Source organism: Octopus bimaculoides, chromosome 29 (assembly GCF_046866305.1).
Source record: "Octopus bimaculoides isolate indiv1 chromosome 29, ASM4686630v1, whole genome shotgun sequence".
NCBI lineage: Eukaryota > Metazoa > Mollusca > Cephalopoda > Octopoda > Octopodidae > Octopus > Octopus bimaculoides.
In genome coordinates, this window is record NC_142956.1 from 18,154,324 (window position 1) to 18,172,523 (window position 18,200).

At 34.3% G+C, this 18,200-nt stretch overlaps 2 protein-coding genes across 2 annotated transcripts; one reads left to right on the plus strand and one right to left on the minus strand.

The window, feature by feature from the left end:
• Positions 1-1,712: 1,712 nt before the first annotated feature.
• Positions 1,713-5,748, minus strand: LOC106877425 (uncharacterized). Its single transcript, XM_052977810.2, has 2 exons — positions 5,598-5,748; positions 1,713-4,491 (listed from the first exon to the last, which is right to left on the minus strand). Exon 2 carries the CDS (start codon positions 4,064-4,066, stop codon positions 2,627-2,629), a length of 1,440 nt encoding a protein of 479 aa, XP_052833770.2. The 5' UTR covers positions 4,067-4,491; positions 5,598-5,748; the 3' UTR covers positions 1,713-2,626.
• A 259-nt stretch (positions 5,749-6,007) lies between these two features.
• On the plus strand, positions 6,008-11,284 carry LOC106877423 (uncharacterized). Its single transcript, XM_014926321.2, has one exon. The coding sequence runs from the start codon at positions 7,083-7,085 to the stop codon at positions 8,634-8,636; it is 1,554 nt and encodes a 517-aa protein (XP_014781807.2). The 5' UTR covers positions 6,008-7,082; the 3' UTR covers positions 8,637-11,284.
• Positions 11,285-18,200: the final 6,916 nt, after the last annotated feature.

An 18,200-nucleotide genomic window follows, 5' to 3' on the forward strand; every position in this document is an offset into this window, starting at 1 on the left:
AGACTGCTGCAGTAAGTATATGAATCTGAGAGGGGGAACATGTTGAATAAAATCATAATGAACTGATAACTTTTACCCAACTTTTGAGCATCTGTTCATATATGCTATGAAGACTAAGTTAAACTCTGGTCATAAGTCCAAGAGCTGCTGACAAACCTAAATCCTAATCACTGGTTCTTAACCAGGATCTGTATAAGATTTTATTGTTAAAATTTATGTGCATAGAAAGCAGACACTAAATGATGATATATATATATATATATATATATATATATATATATATATATATATATAGTTTTACGGAAAAGAACCAAGTTTCAAGAACTCATCGATGAAAATCCACTATCACATACAGAAAAATTAATAATTAAAAGCACAATAAATGAGTATAATATAAAACAAAGTAAATATCATAAGATAAAGTTATATATATATAGTTCCCCTAAAACTATATATTTTTATATATATTATAATCTATAAAGCTCAATTTAATTTTAATTTTTTATAAATCGATTTTAATTGAGTTTTTACCTGTAATTTTGGATTTTGTCCCTAATATTATTATATATATATGTATATATATATATATATATATATATATATATATAAGCAATACATTTCTTTCAGTTTCCATGTACTAAATCCACTCACAAGGCTTTGGTTGTTTAAAGGCTACAGTAGAAGACACTTGCTGAAGGTGTCACGCAGTGGGACTGAACCTAGAACCATGTGGTTAGGCAGCAACTAGAAAATTATTTAATTCCTATATGATTGGCATTGGCTGAAAATTGGAGTTTACATCATCAGAGACATTGGAATTTTGGATAAGTTAGAAAAATGCACCCTCCATTGTTTTTTTTTGCAAAATATAAATTCAGACAATTCGTTTCTACTCCAGGCACAAGGCCCGAAATTTTTGAGGAAGGGGCCAGTCAATTAGATTGACCCCAGTATGCAAATGGTACCTAATTTATCGACCCTGAAAGGATGAAAGGCAAAGTTGACCTCGGTGGAATTTGAACTCGGAACATAAATTCAGACAAAATTGAGATAAAAACAAGGCAGCAACATGTAAAACTTCATTTTTGTTCATCAAATTAATTCTTTCTTTTATTTTATTAGTACACCAACAAATTTGATGAGTATTTTGAAATATCAATATTCATAAAATTACTAGATTTACTAATGAGAACAAGAAAAACTATTTCAGCTTTCTTATTTTACTAGTCATTGGAGTGTGGCCATGTTGGGGCACAACCTTTTTGTTTTTATTTGTATACCAAAAAATTTGATGAGTATTTTGAAATACCAATATTCATAAAATTACTATATTTACTAATGAGAACAAGGAGAGCTATTTCATCTTTCTTATTTTACTAGTCATTGGAGTGTGGCCATGTTGGGGCACAACCTTTTTTTTATATTTGTATTCCAAAAAGTTTGATGAGTATTTTGGAATATATCAATTTTCCAAATGCTAACAGATTTACTAACAAAAACATGAAATGAATTTGGTCAACAAAATACATAAACTAACAAAAAGACACTTTCCATCGAAAGGATTTTGCCTAAGTGGCATTAGTTTTGGCAGGAAAATAAAAATGAAGACAGATTCTTTATGAATGCACTTCATATAAAGCTTTTGTCTTCTCCACAAAATAAATTCTGGCAATAGAAATAAACACATGGCAGTAAGAACACGTAAAACTTCATTTTTGTTCATCAAATTAATTCTTTCTTTTACTTTATTGGTAAACCAATAAATTTGATAAATATTTTGAAATGTCAGTATTCATAAAATTACAAGAATGAGAACAAAGAAAACCATTTCATCTTTAACTAGTTATTGGGGTGTGGTCATGCTGGGGCACAACCTTTCTTTTATTGGTAAACCGACCAGTTTGTCGAATATTTTGAAATGTCAATATTCATGAAATTACAAGATTTACCAATGAGAACAAAGAAAACTGTTTCATTTTTCATCTTTTAATTATTTAAGTCATTGAAGTGCGGCCATGCACCAACAAATTTGATATTTTGGAATATCAATATTCTCAATGTTAACAGATTTATTAAGAAAAACAGCGTCGCCTTAATTGGCACATGTGCTGGTGGCACGTGAAAAACAACATTCAAACTCCTGCATGAATGAGCTTGTTTAGTTAATTGGCTTCAATCAGATAATGATTTATCATAAATATCACAGTGATAAGTTTACTCTCCTGTATGAAGAAGTTTGTGTTTAATTCAGTGACCATTTTCAGAGAACGACTTAGGCTTATCACACACATTTCAGTGATATGGCTTTTTACTCTGTATGACTGCATTTGTGTTTTCTCAATTACTTTTAGGGAATGGTTTACCACAGATATCACAGTAATAAAGTTCCAGTTCTGTTTCAAAGAGCATGATTTAGTAAAGTGACCAGTTTCAGTGAAGAATTCACCACAAATGCGACAGTGATAAGGTTTTAGTCCTGTATGAATGAGTTTGAGTTTAGTTAAGTTACCAGTTTCAATCAAGTAAATCAGATGTCACAATGATATGGGTTCTCTGCTGTATGTGTTTGTGTTTAGTTAAACATCTGTCATCAGAGAATGGTTTAACAGATATCACAGTGAGATGCTTACTCTCCGGTATGAATAAGTTTGTGTTTAGTTAAGTCACCATTTTCAGAGAATGATTTACCACAGATTTCACAGTGATATGACGTTTCTCCTGTATGAATGTGTTTGTGTCTAGTTAAGTTACTACTCTGAGAGAATGATTTACCACAAATATCACAGTGATATTTTTTCTCAACTGCATGAATACGCTTATGCTGCGTTAAGTAGCCGGTGTCAGAGAACGATTTACCACACACATCACACAGGTAACGTTTCTCCCCTGTATGAATATGTTTGTGAGAAGTTAAGGTACCTTTTTTAGAGAAAGACTTACTGCAGACGTCACAGTGATATGGCTTCTCACCTGTGTGAATGCGAACATGGTTAGTCAACTGATCATTTCGAGTGAATGATTTATCACAGATATCACAGCAATATGGTTTCTCTTCAGTATGAATACGTTGGTGAGTAACTAAGTTAGCTTTTTGAGAGAATGATTTAGCACAGACATCACAGTGATATAGCTTCTGTCCTGTATGAATGCGCTTGTGTCTAATCAAGACTGTAGCATCAGAGAATGACTTGCCACAGGTGTTACAATGATATGGTTTCTCTCCTGTATGAGTACGCTTGTGTACAGTTAAACCACTACTTTCAGAAAACGATTTACCACAGATATCACAGTGATATGGTTTCTCTCCTGTATGGATATATTTGTGTTTAATTAAGTTACCTTTTTGGCAGAAGGATTTTCCACAGATGTCACAATTATATGGTTTCTCACCTGCATGAATATACTTGTGTCTATTTAAGTCACTACTTTGAGTGAATGATTTACCACAGGTATCGCAGTGATGTTGTTTCTCTCCTGTATGAATGTGCATGTGTTTAGTGAAGCGGCCTTCATCAGAGAATGATTTATCGCAGATATCACAGTGGTATGGTTTTTCCACTGAATGAATACGTTTATGTTTAGTTAAGGAACTATTCACAGAAAATGATTTACCACAGACATCACAGAAATATGGCTTTTCCCCTGTATGAATGCGTATGTGACTAGTTAAGTGATCACTTTGAATAAATGATTGACCACAGACATCACAGTGATATGGTTTTTCTCCTGTATGAATACGTTTGTGTTTAGTTAAGGCACCATTTTGAGCAAATGATTTACCACAGATTTCACAGTGATGTGGTTTCTCTCCTGTATGAATAAATTTATGTGTATATAAGCTGCTATTTCGAGGGAACGACTTGCCACAGATATCACAGCGATATGGCTTCTCTCCTGTATGAACAGATTTATGCTTAGTCAGTTTGTTCTTTTGAGAGAATGATTTGCCACAAATATCACAATGATACGATTTTTTACCTTTCTCAATCTTTACATCATCAGGAAAGTCAATCCTTTTTGTTTCTGCTTCACATTTAAACTTGTTTACACTTAAATCCTTTTCCATAGTTTTCCTTTTCTTATCAGGATATACACAAATTTTCTTCTGTGTGTTTTTGTATTATATTCCTAGCAAGTATTACTACTGCTATATTTCCATCAACTGTGATTTTTGGTGATATCTGAAGATGCTGCAAACTCCTTTGTAAATCATTCCAACTTTTAAAATAAGTATGTAAAACAATTTCGTATATAATATATGCAACGAAAAACAGAAATTAAAATGCAAAATTAGTTTGTGTACTTTTCAGGAAGTGAAGAAGATAAATATTGATATTTATCTTGGTTCAAAAATACAAAAAGAATTTACCAGGAATTCACCATAGATTTATATAAAAAGAATTCTTTATAATATTTTCCCTTAGTCTTTGAAAAGATGATGAATGTTGACCATGTATTTGAAGTAAATAGTTCTTTGCAGTTTCTGATATTCTGAAATAATAGAGTAACAAGAATGTAAGATAATGAGGATAGTTAAAAAGTAGAGGTACAACAGGGGAAATTTCTTTTGGATTAATTTTTGGATATATATTCTTATACATGTATGATGAGCTTTCTACAGTTACCATCAACCAAATTCATTAATAAAGCATCCATTGGTACAAGACTATAGTAGAATATACATGTCCAAAATGCTATGCTGCAGGACTGAACCTGGGACCATGTGGTCGTGAAGCGAATGTCTAAGAGAGAGAGTAAGAGCTGTAACTGACATGTCCAGAAATCATTTACTACAGGGTGCAAATGAGGGGGTGTTTGTGATACCCTAATATACATATAAACACGTCTATTATGTATCGCGTCTGCAGCTTCAAAATCAGCTTCATTCTGACAAGATACAAATTTATTGTTAAAGATGAGTGGTTTTTCATAGAAAAGGTGAATACAATGGCATAACACACTGATTCACTGTTTACATCTAGAAACGATAAGTTGACGAAGACTATGTGAATCTTTCATGATTTAAGCAGTAATTTAGAGGTGGAAACACGCAACTACATTGTTATGCTTAATGGTAATCTCCGATGTTTAAAATAAGAAAAAAAAACCCCAAGAAATTAAGTGTTTTGGTGTAACAGATCATTTTCGACTCTATACTACAGGATTATCACTTTATTCTAACGATCGGAATATTTATATTATTTTATTTGTTTCAGTCATTTAACTACGGCCATGCTGGAGCACCGCTTTTAGTAACAAGTAAAAGAGAGTAAAAGAGAATGATCGCAAATTTTGGCACAAAGCCAGCAATTATGAGGGAGTCGGTAAGTCAATTACATTGACGCCAGTGTTCAACTGGTACTTATTTTATCAACTCCGAAAGAATGAAATGCAAAGATGACCTCGGCGAAGTTTGAACTTGGAATGTAAAGATGGTTAAAATGCCGCTAAGCATTTTGCCAGTCGTGCTAACGATCCTACCAGCTCCCCACCTAGCAGGATAATATTAAAATCGATCTCTGACTAGCAACATTTAAAAGGTGTTCGATTCCCAATGTATACTTTAATTTTACAAAATCATAAATTATATATCTTACCTATTATTGCGGTATAAACCAGTGTTTACGGTGAAATAGGTTTTAATTACACGAAAACGTCCTTCATACACCAAGTGCGATTTAACCCGGACTAAAAGTTGACAACGGAACTTTATAAAAAGCGACTCGGCAACACAAACGGCGAAATGTAATTAATTTATCTGTAAATACGCTACTAGATATCTATGTATTATCTCTAATATATATATATTTTTTTCTGTGTGTGTGTGTGTGTGTGTATATATATATATATATATATATATATATATATATATATATTTATATATATATATATATATATATATATATATATATATATATATATATATAAACATAAACATATAAACATATAAACATAAACATATAAACATATAAACATAAACATATAAACATATAAACAAAAGGACATGAAGCTGGTTGCATGGATAAATCTGTGGTCTATACGGGTGGCAACGAATTAAGTAGCTTGCGTTTGAGTATGGAGTAGCCAAGCCTAAGATGGTATATTTGGATTATCAGTGGCCAGGGGTTTGAAGTTTAACGTCGCATATAGGACCCAGGGTAATGTTTTGAAATATTTTGGAGGGGGCGAAAGTACGTCTTATTACTCTATCAATAACGCTAGTTTTTAATTACAAAAGAAAAAAGCGAAGTAATTACTAACTTAGTAAGTTCGATACTAAACTAATTTCCCTACTTTAATTTCTATACGACCAAGTTAACATTTAAAATTTTCTCTTTATTTATTCATAACAGGTTGAATTCAATTTAAGGAGTAAATGAATATAATGAAAGGGTTTCTGAATGTTTCAGATATGAAATTACGTTAGGAACTTTTAACTTATGACACCGGGATTATTCCGAAAGGGTAATTATCGACTACACCGGCTACTTTGTTTCTAATTAGTAGAAGTAATTTAATTATTCCCTGTTGTAATTGTGTCCTGTTAAAGTAAACATTAATGTTTGTGGATATGATAAGGTGAACTATGTTTCAGCTTTGGTGCTTCATCCCCTTCGTGGTTTATCATTTCCTTTCATCCTCAAACTACATTGTTAATTGGTTGTTCCCTATTTTACTGGGTCAGGACAAATAAGGATCGCTTAAGGGTCGTACCGAAAGATCGCCCAAATATTATTTGGATTACCACAATAGAACACATGGTTCACTTTTTAACACGTAAGAGAAGGTTATACAGACAAATGTCGAGTTTTTGATCGACAAATCTTACAACGTCATGTTTACACTTTTTAATTTCTTTACCGAAAAATCGACGCGCCTCTGTCTGCGGCAGCGTGAGCTCCACTTGGATAATATCCTGTCGCACACAAACACTAAAGAAAACAGTAAAAGAAACCTCTGTAAGTCGAAACTATACTTTTATTTCGTATTGCGATATCCAAGACAAGAGACTAAACTTTAAGAGACGATACCTGCAGACGTTTCTCTTAGTTTTTTTTTTAAAGAATTTCTGTAGAATTAATATGGAATTGGACACTTTTAACTCTATTAATTCAGTAACACAGACACACAGCGATGAGAAACCTTTATGCAGTGAAACAATTATTGAACAAACATCGTTAGAGAGAAATATTCCTGGACATTGCAGTGAAATTTACCAGAAAATATTTCCTGAAGGTGAATCGTATACGTATAAAGAAATTCATAATGGGGAAAACTCTTATCATTGTGAGATTTGTGCGAAAGATTTTGTTTCTAACAATAAATTAACAAAACACAAGAGGATACATACTGGAGAAAAACCCTATCACTGTGAAATTTGTGGGAAATCATTCTTTGAAAAGTCTAGCCTCCTTCGTCACCAAAGAATTCATACTGGAAAGAATTTGTTTCACTGTGAAACGTGTGGTAAGTCTTTTGTCTGTAATAGTAATTTAACAGCACACAAAAGAACACATACCGGAGAAAAACCTTATGAGTGTGATATATGTGAGAAGTCGTTCTCTGATAAATCTACTCTTGTAGTTCATCGGAGAATACACACCGGAGAGAAACTATTTCACTGTGAAATATGCGGCAAGTCGTTTGTCTGTAACAGCAGTTTAACATCTCACAAGAGGACACATACTGGAGAAAGACCGTATCACTGTGATGTGTGTGGGAAATCGTTTTCTGATAATTCTACTCTTGTCGTTCATCGAAGAATTCACACGGGGGAGAAAATATTCCACTGTGAAGTGTGTGGAAAGTCTTTTGTTTTTAATAGTGACTTGAAGCGGCACAGCAGAATCCACACTGGGGAAAAACCGTATCGTTGTGAAATCTGTGAGAAATCGTTCTGTGATTATTCCCATCTCTTACGTCACCGAAATATACACACTGGAGAGAAAATGTATCGTTGTGAAATATGTGGGAAGTGTTTTGTTTTTAAGAGTAATTTGAAAAAACACGTAAGAATACACACTGGAGAGAAACCTTACGAGTGTGAAGTCTGTGGCAAATCCTTTTCTGACCATTCTGGATTTGTAGTTCATCGAAGAATACATACTGGAGATAAACGATTCCATTGCGGGATATGCGAGAAGTCGTTTGTTACAAATTGTGATTTAAAGAGGCATAATAGAATACACAGTGGCGAAAAACCCTATCCGTGTGAGATTTGTGGCAAATCGTTTATGATAAAAAGTACGTTAACAAAACACAACAGAATTCACACTGGAGAAAAGCCATATCATTGCGAAATATGTGGAAAGTCGTTCTGTGACAACTCTAGTCTTTCAGTTCACCGAAGAACACACACTGGTGAAAAACGATTCCAATGTGAGATATGCAGCAAGTCGTTTGTCACTAATGGTCACTTGAAATCACATAAAAGAATTCACACTGGAGAAAAACCTTTCCACTGTCAGACTTGTGGGAAATCGTTTCGTGAAAATTCTTATCTTGTAATACACAAAAGGATACACACAGGAGAGAAACCCTTCCACTGTGACTTGTGTGGGCTGTCTTTTGTATCTAACAGTGATTTAACAAAGCACATCAAGAAACATACTGGAGATAAAACTATTCCACCATGACATGAATGGGCAATCTTTGTATCTGACAGTGAATTAGCAAAACTGTTAAAGAAAAGTACTGAAGAAAAAAAACTATTCCACTGAAAAATTTGGGGAAACTTTTGTGTCTGACAATGACTTATCATACTCAAAGAATACCCACAGATGACAAAACCCTTCCACTGCAATATGTACGGGATGTCTTTTTGTATCTAATAGCGATTGGGGAATATTTTGCACAGGACTTTAGTTTTGCCATTCACACTGCAAAATGACTTTATCATTGTGAAATATGCTGGAAATAATTTGTTTCTTGCAGAAGCTTAAAAAGGCGAGGAATCCTTCTCTTATAAATGTAAACTTATAATCCACCAACAAGTAGACATTTGTGAATATTTACCATGAGGATATATGCTGGAAATGGAGGCGCAATGGCCCAGTGGTTAGGGCAATGGACTTGCGGTCATAGGATTGCAGTTTCGATTCCCAGACCGGGTGTTTATTGAGCGAAAACACCTAAAGCCCCACGAGGCTCTGGCATGGGATGGTGGCGAACCCTGCTGTACTCTTCCACCACAACTTTCTCTCACTCTTACTTCCTGTTTCTGTTGTGCCTGTAATTCAAAGGGTCAGCCTTGTCACACTGAATATTTCCCGAGAACTACTTTAAGGGTACACGTGTCTGTGGAGTGCTCAGCCACTTGCACTTAATTTCACGAGCAGGCTGTTCTGTTGATCGGATCAACTTGAACCCTCGACGTCGTAAGCGATGGAATGCCAACAACAACAATATGCTGGAAATAATTTGATTCTAAGAGAGACTTAAAAAGGCACCAATTACACAGTGGTGAGAAGGGTTTTAACCCTGAAACCTGAGAAACCCTTCTTATAAATCTAAACACATAATCCACTAACAAGTAGATATTTGTGAATATTTACTATGAGGAAATATACTGGAAACCTTTCCTTTTGGTTTATTTTCTTGTATTTTACTAATGTGCTTTTTGAGAGAAAGCATTTCCGTAAAGTCATCATTATCGTTTAACGTCCGCTTTCCATGCTAGCATGGGTTGGACGATTTGACTGAGGACTGGTGAAACCGGATGGCAACACCAGGCTCCAATCTAATTTGGCAGAGTTTCTACAGCTGGATGCCCTTCCTAACGCCAACCACTCAGAGAGTGTAGTGGGTGCTTTTACGTGTCACCCGCACGAAAACGGCCACGCTCGAAATGGTGTCTTTTATGTGCCACCCACACAAGAGCCAGTCCAGGGGCACTGGCAACGATCTCGCTTGAAAACCCTACAAAGGCCAGTCAGGTGGTACTGGCAACAGTCACGCTCAAGATGGTACATTTTATGTGCCACCCGCACAAGAGCCAGTCCAGGGGCACTGTCAACGATCTCGCTCGAAAACCCTACAAAGGCCAGTCAGGCGGTACTGGCAACGGTCACGCTCAAGATGGTGCATCTTATGTGCCACCCGCGCAAGAGCCAGTCCAGGGGCACTGGCAACGATCTCACTTGGCTTGCCGGGTCTTCTCACACACAGCACAAGTATTTGAGAAAAATTTATTTGTGTGTTATAAACCAGTATTGGAATAAATGGTAATGAAAAACATGATGTCATTGTGAAACATGTGGGAAATGATTCTTTGAGTTCTGCTCATGTAATCCAGAAATTTACTGTTTTTTTTTTTATCATTAATGTTTTTGCTGTCATATTCCTGTTGAAGTACACTGTCTTCGTTTCAATTAACTTTGAAAATAATGAAGAATTTAGTAAAATAACTTTGTCATGATTAAGCTGATGTTTTGGAACTTAAATTAAAATGAAATTTTGATGCAAGGTTTTAATTTAGATCACTTTAACCCTTTTGTTACCATATTTCTTTTAAAATACACTGCCTTTATTTCAGATAATTTTGAAAATTATCTGAAATAAAGGTAAAATAAATTTGTCATCATTAAGCTGGTGTTTTGGAACATAAGCAACAGGCACATAAAATACACCATTTTGAGCGTGGCCGTTGCCAGTACCGCCTGACTGACCTTCGTGCGGATGACACGTAAAAGCACCCACTACACTCTTTGAGTGGTTGGCGTTAGGAAGGGCATCCAGCTGTAGAAACTCTGCCAATTCAGATTGGAGCCTGGTGTTGCCATCCAGTTTTGCCAGTCCTCAGTCAAATCGTCCAACGCATGCTAGCATGGAAAGCGGACGTTAAACGATGATGATGATGATGATGACTTTAACCCTTTTGTTACCATATTTCTTTTAAAATACACTGCTTTTATTTCAAATAATTTTGAAAATTATGAAGAATTTGGTAAAATAAATTTGTCATTATTAAGCTGGTGTTTTGGAGCATAAATTAATATGAGATTTTGATGAAAGGTCTTTCTTTATTTTGGTCATGTTAATCCTTTTGTTACTATTTTTCTACTGAAATACATTGATTTTGTTTTACTTAATTTTGAAAATTATGAAGAATTTGGTAAAATAATTTTGTCATTATTAAGCTGGTGTTCAGAATATAAATTAAAATGAAATTTTGATGCAAGGTTTTAATTTTGATCACTTTAACCCTTTTGTTACCATATTTCTTTTAAAATACACTGCCTTTGTTCCAATTAATTTTGAAAATAAAGAATTTAATAAAATAAAACTTGTCATTATTGATTTGATGTTTGGAACATAAATTAAAATGAAATTTTGATGCAAGGTTTTAATTTAGATCACTTTTAACCTTTTGTTACCATATTTCTTTTAAAATACACTGCCTTTATTTCAGATAATTTTGAAAATTATGCAGAATTTGGTAAAATAAATTTGTCATTATTAAGCGCTGGTGTTTAGAACATAAATTAATATGAGATTTTGATGGAAGGTCTTTATTTTGTATTTTAGAAGTTATATCGTGTTAAAGTTGTATTTGGGTAATTTTAACCAATCAACGACGTGTATTCAGCTTAAGAAATTGACTCTGGTCCATTAACAAAACGTTGAATCTTCGACAACAGAAAAATTTAAACTGAAAATCTCCTCTTACAAAACCCTTCTTTAATAACCAGAGATGTTTTTATAGCAGCATATATGAGAATCTATCTATCTATCTATCTGTCTGTCTGTCTGTCTGCCAGTTTCAGTTCAAATCTTTTCCTCTCAGACAGATAGATAGATAGATTTCAAAAATGTTATAAATGAACAAGTGAAGATTGGATATTTAGTAACATTGGTTGAGGAGAATATAAAAATAAAGTGAAATACTTGATACGGTGAAGGAATAGATAAGATTCCAAGAAAACTTACAATGAGTAGCTTTATTGTCTGACAGACTTCGCAGTCAGTGTAAGAGAGATGTATTGCTAAATGTTAAGTAAATGATAGCAACCCATTCTACGGAGCGGAGTGGAATTGTAGCCTCTGAGAGCTCAAGAAGATACCACCACCTAAAGATCTCTTTTCAGGTAACGTTAAAATTTTCTTGTTCGAAATCTTGTAGAATGTTATAATTTCAAATATTTAGTTATGCGTGATCGATCAATATGCATGGCACTGACAGAAACACACCTGAACTGTTGCAAGTCAGATGAACAGACACACATACTAAAGTTTGTTGTATTTCGAAATGACAGGATACTCTCTCTCTCTCTCCCACACACACACCCTAAAACAAAAGAGGGACCAGTTGTTGGAAAGTTATTACATCATTAGAAACATAGGTATATAAGTTATGTTCAGATTTATATCTATCCTGTATGAATCTTTATTCCTATGTTTTCTTTTTTTTTTTTTGCTAAATTGTTTACTCAATTCTGTATAACAATCTCATAAGAAATGTGATATCTTTGCAAAGAATGGTTCATCCATTGTTATTTAATGCTTTCATAAGCTCGACTTGAAGTTTGCTTAGAACGAACTCTTGTTTGCATTGATTCCTTATTCTTTCCTTCAACGTTTAAGTTAAGACATTTTTAGTCCGGTTTGTGTACTTATTGTCTGTATCTGCTATGCACATTTTTTTGACGCGTTCTTACCTCACACACACGCATATATATACAAGCAGAGAAATGCCGGGATTCGTTCGGTTTACAGTGAAATGTACGACTGAGTGGACAAACGAAAGAAATCTTAGTATGAGTTATGTATATTACCGGAATGAAAAATGCAGGAACAGAATGCTGGAAAGTTCTTAAGTTCAAACATGTAATTAAGCCTGGAAATGTAGAAGACAAGATGAAACACAAATCTTAAAATACTGTTGCTAATAAATCTCTGAAATTGTTCTTTAAATAGTGCCTGAACGTTTTTGTTGTTTAAATTTGTTGCTTTAGATTGCAAACTTTAAAAACATTATTAAATCAATGATATAAAACATTATTGATTTAAAAACATCTGACATTATTATTATTATAGTTATTTTTTAATTTGTTTCTTAATTTCACTCATTATCCAAAAATTGTAAATCACAGATATTGTGTTAAACTCATGTTAACACAAATTAAACTTATGTAGAATAAATGTAACTCAAAACAGTGAAACATAAGGAATTTTTTTTTTAAACATGCAAAGGATTAATTTTTTCATAGTTTGCATTGTGAGATAAAATATTTTCTATTTATAGTTAGAAAAATATTTTAAAGAATGAAAGCTAATGAAGAAATTGAGTGCAAAATGTAGAAATGACTAGCTTTTAAAAGAAATATCTTAAAGTACACCCTCTACATAAGGAACTCCTTCTCATGCACTTTCTCAAACCTTACTTATTCTATCAGGTGCAGCCTTCGCAACAAACTTTCTGTTGGTCAAACGGACCGTCGGCTAACCGACCGGTTCACCGAACACCTAACAGACGTTCTTCTACACAAGAACAACCCCATCGCCAGTCATTTTCGCTTGGCCGGCCACTCCACCTCGGACCTCACTGTCTTTGGCCTTGCTCTACAACATAGATCCATCAACACTAGACTTCACCTTAAACAGCTCTAAATTCGGCGCGACACAGACTGTGACAAAGCAGACCCTTTGAAATGCACGTACTACTCATATGTGACAGCTGAGTGGACGGGAGCAGCATGAAATAAAGTGTCTTGCTCAAGAACACGACGTGCTATCGGTAATGCAACTCACAACCTTACGATGGCGAAACGAATGTCACCACCACTTAGGCGTTTTCATAAATGCTACAGCAGCAACAGCAAGACCCAGTGGAAATCCGTAACGAAAACTGAATTTACAGAACGAAACAAGCTGAAAGAAATATTTCTCCACAAGTCATTGGGACATTAAGTGAACCAGGATGACATGGTGACATTAGACGCCATAAATATTGCATTTGTTCGCAGGACAAGACAGTAACGATAATGAGATTAATGTATTAATTAATAATCATTTCTATAGAGAATGGCTATGAGCTGGCAGACTCTTTAGCGTGATATGCGAAATACTTAGTGACATTTTATGCGTTTTTACGCTATGTGTTCAAATTCTGTCAAGGTCGACTTTGCTTTTCACCATTTTGGGAGTCGTTCAAATAAGTAGCGGGCGAATAATCGACTGTCCCCGTCGATATATATATATTTATATATATATGATATATATATACATGTATATATATATATATATACATGTTTCGAACCCACAAGAGTTAACAAGTGAGACAGAGACAGGCAGAAGCAAGAAAAATTCCGCTGTTACTTGAATACTATACAAATATGTCTTTAAAAAGACTTTTCTTTTAAATTTACTAAAATTTAATTTTTCATGTTGAAAAGATCTCAAGGATCAAAACCGGTTCTGTAATGTTCTTTATAAAAGTATTTTAGCATTTTCTACTTTGTCTTTTTTCCATATATATATATATATATATATATATATATATATATATATTTCTATATATATACACACATATATATATATATATCCATATATATATGTTCATGATAGCTTTCCCATAGAAGACAATGTCTGAGTGTTCAGTAATGAGAACAGAAATAACATCAACGAATTTGAAATTAAAAAAAAAAGCAACATTCAGACAAATGCCCCATTCAAGTGAAAAGTCACAAGAAACATTCACAAGAATGGCGCATCCACAACAGCATATTATCCGCAGAGAAAAAGATAAGCACACAATATAGTTATTTACACAATTTAACTATCTACAGATAAAAATTGTACAACACACTTAAGTTGTTTACGCTATTTACAATTTACTTATGTAGAGACAAAAATTCTATCAGGTCATCCCATAAGTTCTGTCCGAATTTTGTATAAGGAAAACAAATGAGCAAGACTTCCTTCAATCTATTTACAAGCTTTTTAATCCATCAACATAAAACTCTTTTGGTTTCAAAGCGAAGAACTCTGAAATGTCAGTTTCGACCTCCTCCTGACTTGCGAAAGTTTTGTCCCCCTAAATGATTCTGTAAACTACGAAACAAATGGTAGTCTGAAGGAGCAAGGTCGGGAGAAGAGGGTGGATGAGGGATTTTTTCTCAACCAAGCTCTTCGATCTTCTGTGAGGCGATCTTTGCAGTGTGGAGTCGCACATTGTCCTGATGAAACATCACTCCTTTTAGATTCACTAAAGTGGGTCTTTTTTTCTTCAAAGCTTGGTTCAAATGCTCTAATCGATGACAGTAGACTTGAGCATTGATTGTTGCATTAGGTGGTAACAATTCAAAGTGAATTCTTTGCAATCCCACCAGATAGAGAGAAGAACCTTTTTCCCATGAAGTTCCCTTCCCGGTTGTGGTTGAGCTTTTTCCCTTTTACCAAGCCACTGTTTACGACGTTTAACATTTCGAAAGAAGCTCCATTTTTCGTCACCAGTCACAAGTCTATCCAAAAAGGGTGAAATGAGTTCGCGAGAGTGGAGAGAAGAGCAGATGTCAACTCGGGATTTGCGGTTGCTTTCGGACAATTCACGAGGCACCCATTTTCTAAGTTTAGGAACCTTTCCAAGTTGTTGAAGATGACGATGAACAGTTGTATGGTTTGAACTAAGCTTTATTGCCAATTCTTCAACTGATAATGCAGGATTTCCTTCAAGTAATGCCTCAAGGAGCTTATCATCAAACTCAAGTGGACGTCCTGTTCGATCTTCATCTTCAAGGCTGAAATCTCCACTTCTGAATTTTGAAAGCCATCTTCTGCAAATTCTTTCATTCAAGCATTCTTTCCCATAAACTGAGTGTATATTTCGAGTCGCTTCGGCTGCAGAGTTTCCTTTTTTGTACTCATAAAGCATTATGTTCCTCAAATGCTCTTTGGCTACTTCCATGTTAGAAAGAGTTTTAATCAAAGAAATTTTAATTCCTATTATTCTGTAAAATAATATTTAATTAGTTTAAATGTACACAAATGCATAAAAATAATTTTAAATTCCATTAGACATTCTAAAATACAATTAAATTTCATTCAATTTAAAAAAAAGTAAAATCGGACTGAATTTATGCTATGACCTGATATGTACAAAGAATTTTATTCATCTTAATGACTGTGCATTTGTATTTTCAATCCTGAAGCTGTTTTACACAGTTGATCACAAGTTGCACATTTTAAACTAGCGTTACTTTCAGCAATATGAGCAGTTATGGCAGCATTTGATCTGGCGATAAAGTCACAATTGAGACAGTAATGATTTCCAAGAGGTGAAGGCGTGCGGCTAAGTGGTTAGGGTATTCGGCTTAGAATGGTAAGGTCATGAGTTCGGTACCTGGCGGTGCATTGTGACCCAGAGCAAGACACTTTATTTTACATTACTCCAATCCACTCAGCTGGAAAATATGAGTTGTATCTGTAATTCAAAGTACCAGCCTTCTAACATTCTGTTTCGCGCTGAAGCTCTCTGAGGACTACGTTAAAGATAAGTGCGTCTGTGGAGTATTCAGCTACTTGCTCGTTCATTTCACGAGCGGGCTTTTCAGTAGATCGGATTTAGTAGAAACCCATCGTCGTAATCGACGGAGTGCTAGTAGCATTGATTTGCAAAATTATTTGCATTTTGAAAATTTCGCTTTCTATCTTCAAGCAATTGATTTTGATAAAGGATTCGGCGATATTTCTAGTCAGGGCGCCAAAATAAATTGGAGTTTATCCGTTTTGACGGGGATTTTTCTAGTTTCTATTTTCACCACGGCCTTCGAAATGGTGGTGGTGGTTCTTTTTATAAAAAAACAAAAATTCTGAAAATTTACGAATTGTTCTTTCATTTCACCTTCCCCCAATCTATCCCATCCGGACCGATTTTGGCCAATATTTTTGACATTACGCACTCAAAAGCCATGCAAGAACCCTTTTCAATAAAAAGAGAAATTTTCTAATTATTTTCCGACGAACAGTTGTTTGATTTAAGGGAGATTTGACTGTGATTTCTTTCACATCCCACGTCCTCCTTCCTCGTTTCTTTGTCTCTCTCACATGCATTGGTGGTTTACAATATTTTCTTCCCATAAACACATTTATGCTAAAACAGTTTTTAAATTTTATGATTTTTGCACCTCATCCTCCCATTTTTGGTTTATAATTTTAAAATATTGGAGGGTCTTTGAAGGTTATAGCTATGATTTATCTACAGGGATTAAAAAAAATTCTGTTAGTAAATGTGTTTTTTTCACCCCACCACACACAGACACACACAAGCACAGAATAATTTTAGGATGATTAATAACGTGCTTTGTCCACGTTAGTACCATCATGACATCCGATCGAACTGCAGCTATTCATCCAATCCCCAAAGCATCTCAAATTCTGACAGAGAAAAGAAAAACAAGAAGAGCAATAAAAAAAATTAAAACAACAAATACCAGAGAAACTGCTGCAAAATATACTATATATATATATATATATATATATATATATATATATATATATATACGTGTGCGTATGTAAGTCTATGTGTGTATGCATGTTGGCATGTATGGATGTATGCATGTATGTATGCAAAGGCAGTATGGAGATTCTTCTAATGTTTTATTGATCTCTTGAAATGTAAACTCCAGTAACATCCATTTCGACCCTCAAGTTTTGTCAATATTTAAACACCCAAATGTTATGATCTGACCAGATACAAATTGTTTGCCTGTTTATGTCTTTATTCTATTATATATGAATGCTTATAACGATAGACAGATAGATAAAGAGAGAGATAGACAGAAAGAAGTCGTTATCTCCTGTTCAAATTCCATTGGGTCTCCTTCTGCGAATGACCTATCAATGACCATTTGCCATTAAAGTCTTGCGTGCGCGCACTTCACACACACGTGTGTATTGCTATTCCTAATCTTCATTATTCAATTCAGCATCGAAGCCTTCAGTCTGGTTTTGCGGGAGAACAAGTAAGTGCATTATATACATCTTCCAAAATTTTAAGTCTGAATTTAGTTTTGATTGCGAAATTACATCTCGCTTTACCTAAAAAATTTTTTTTTTGTTTTTTCCGTTTTGAAATTATTACATAGATGTTCAAATTTATGGTTTTCATCATACGGAATCTTTATCTGTTCTTAGGGGTCTTTTCTCTCCATTTTTCGTCATTTTCTACTACTCTAGTTTTCAAACACTTGAAATTACTATAC

Bases quoted from the DNA above. Each gene is read 5' to 3' on its own strand.
- LOC106877423 (XM_014926321.2), top strand. From the start codon at position 7,083: ATGGAATTGGACACTTTTAACTCTATTAATTCAGTAACACAGACACAC.
- LOC106877425 (XM_052977810.2), bottom strand. From the start codon at position 4,066: ATGGAAAAGGATTTAAGTGTAAACAAGTTTAAATGTGAAGCAGAAACA.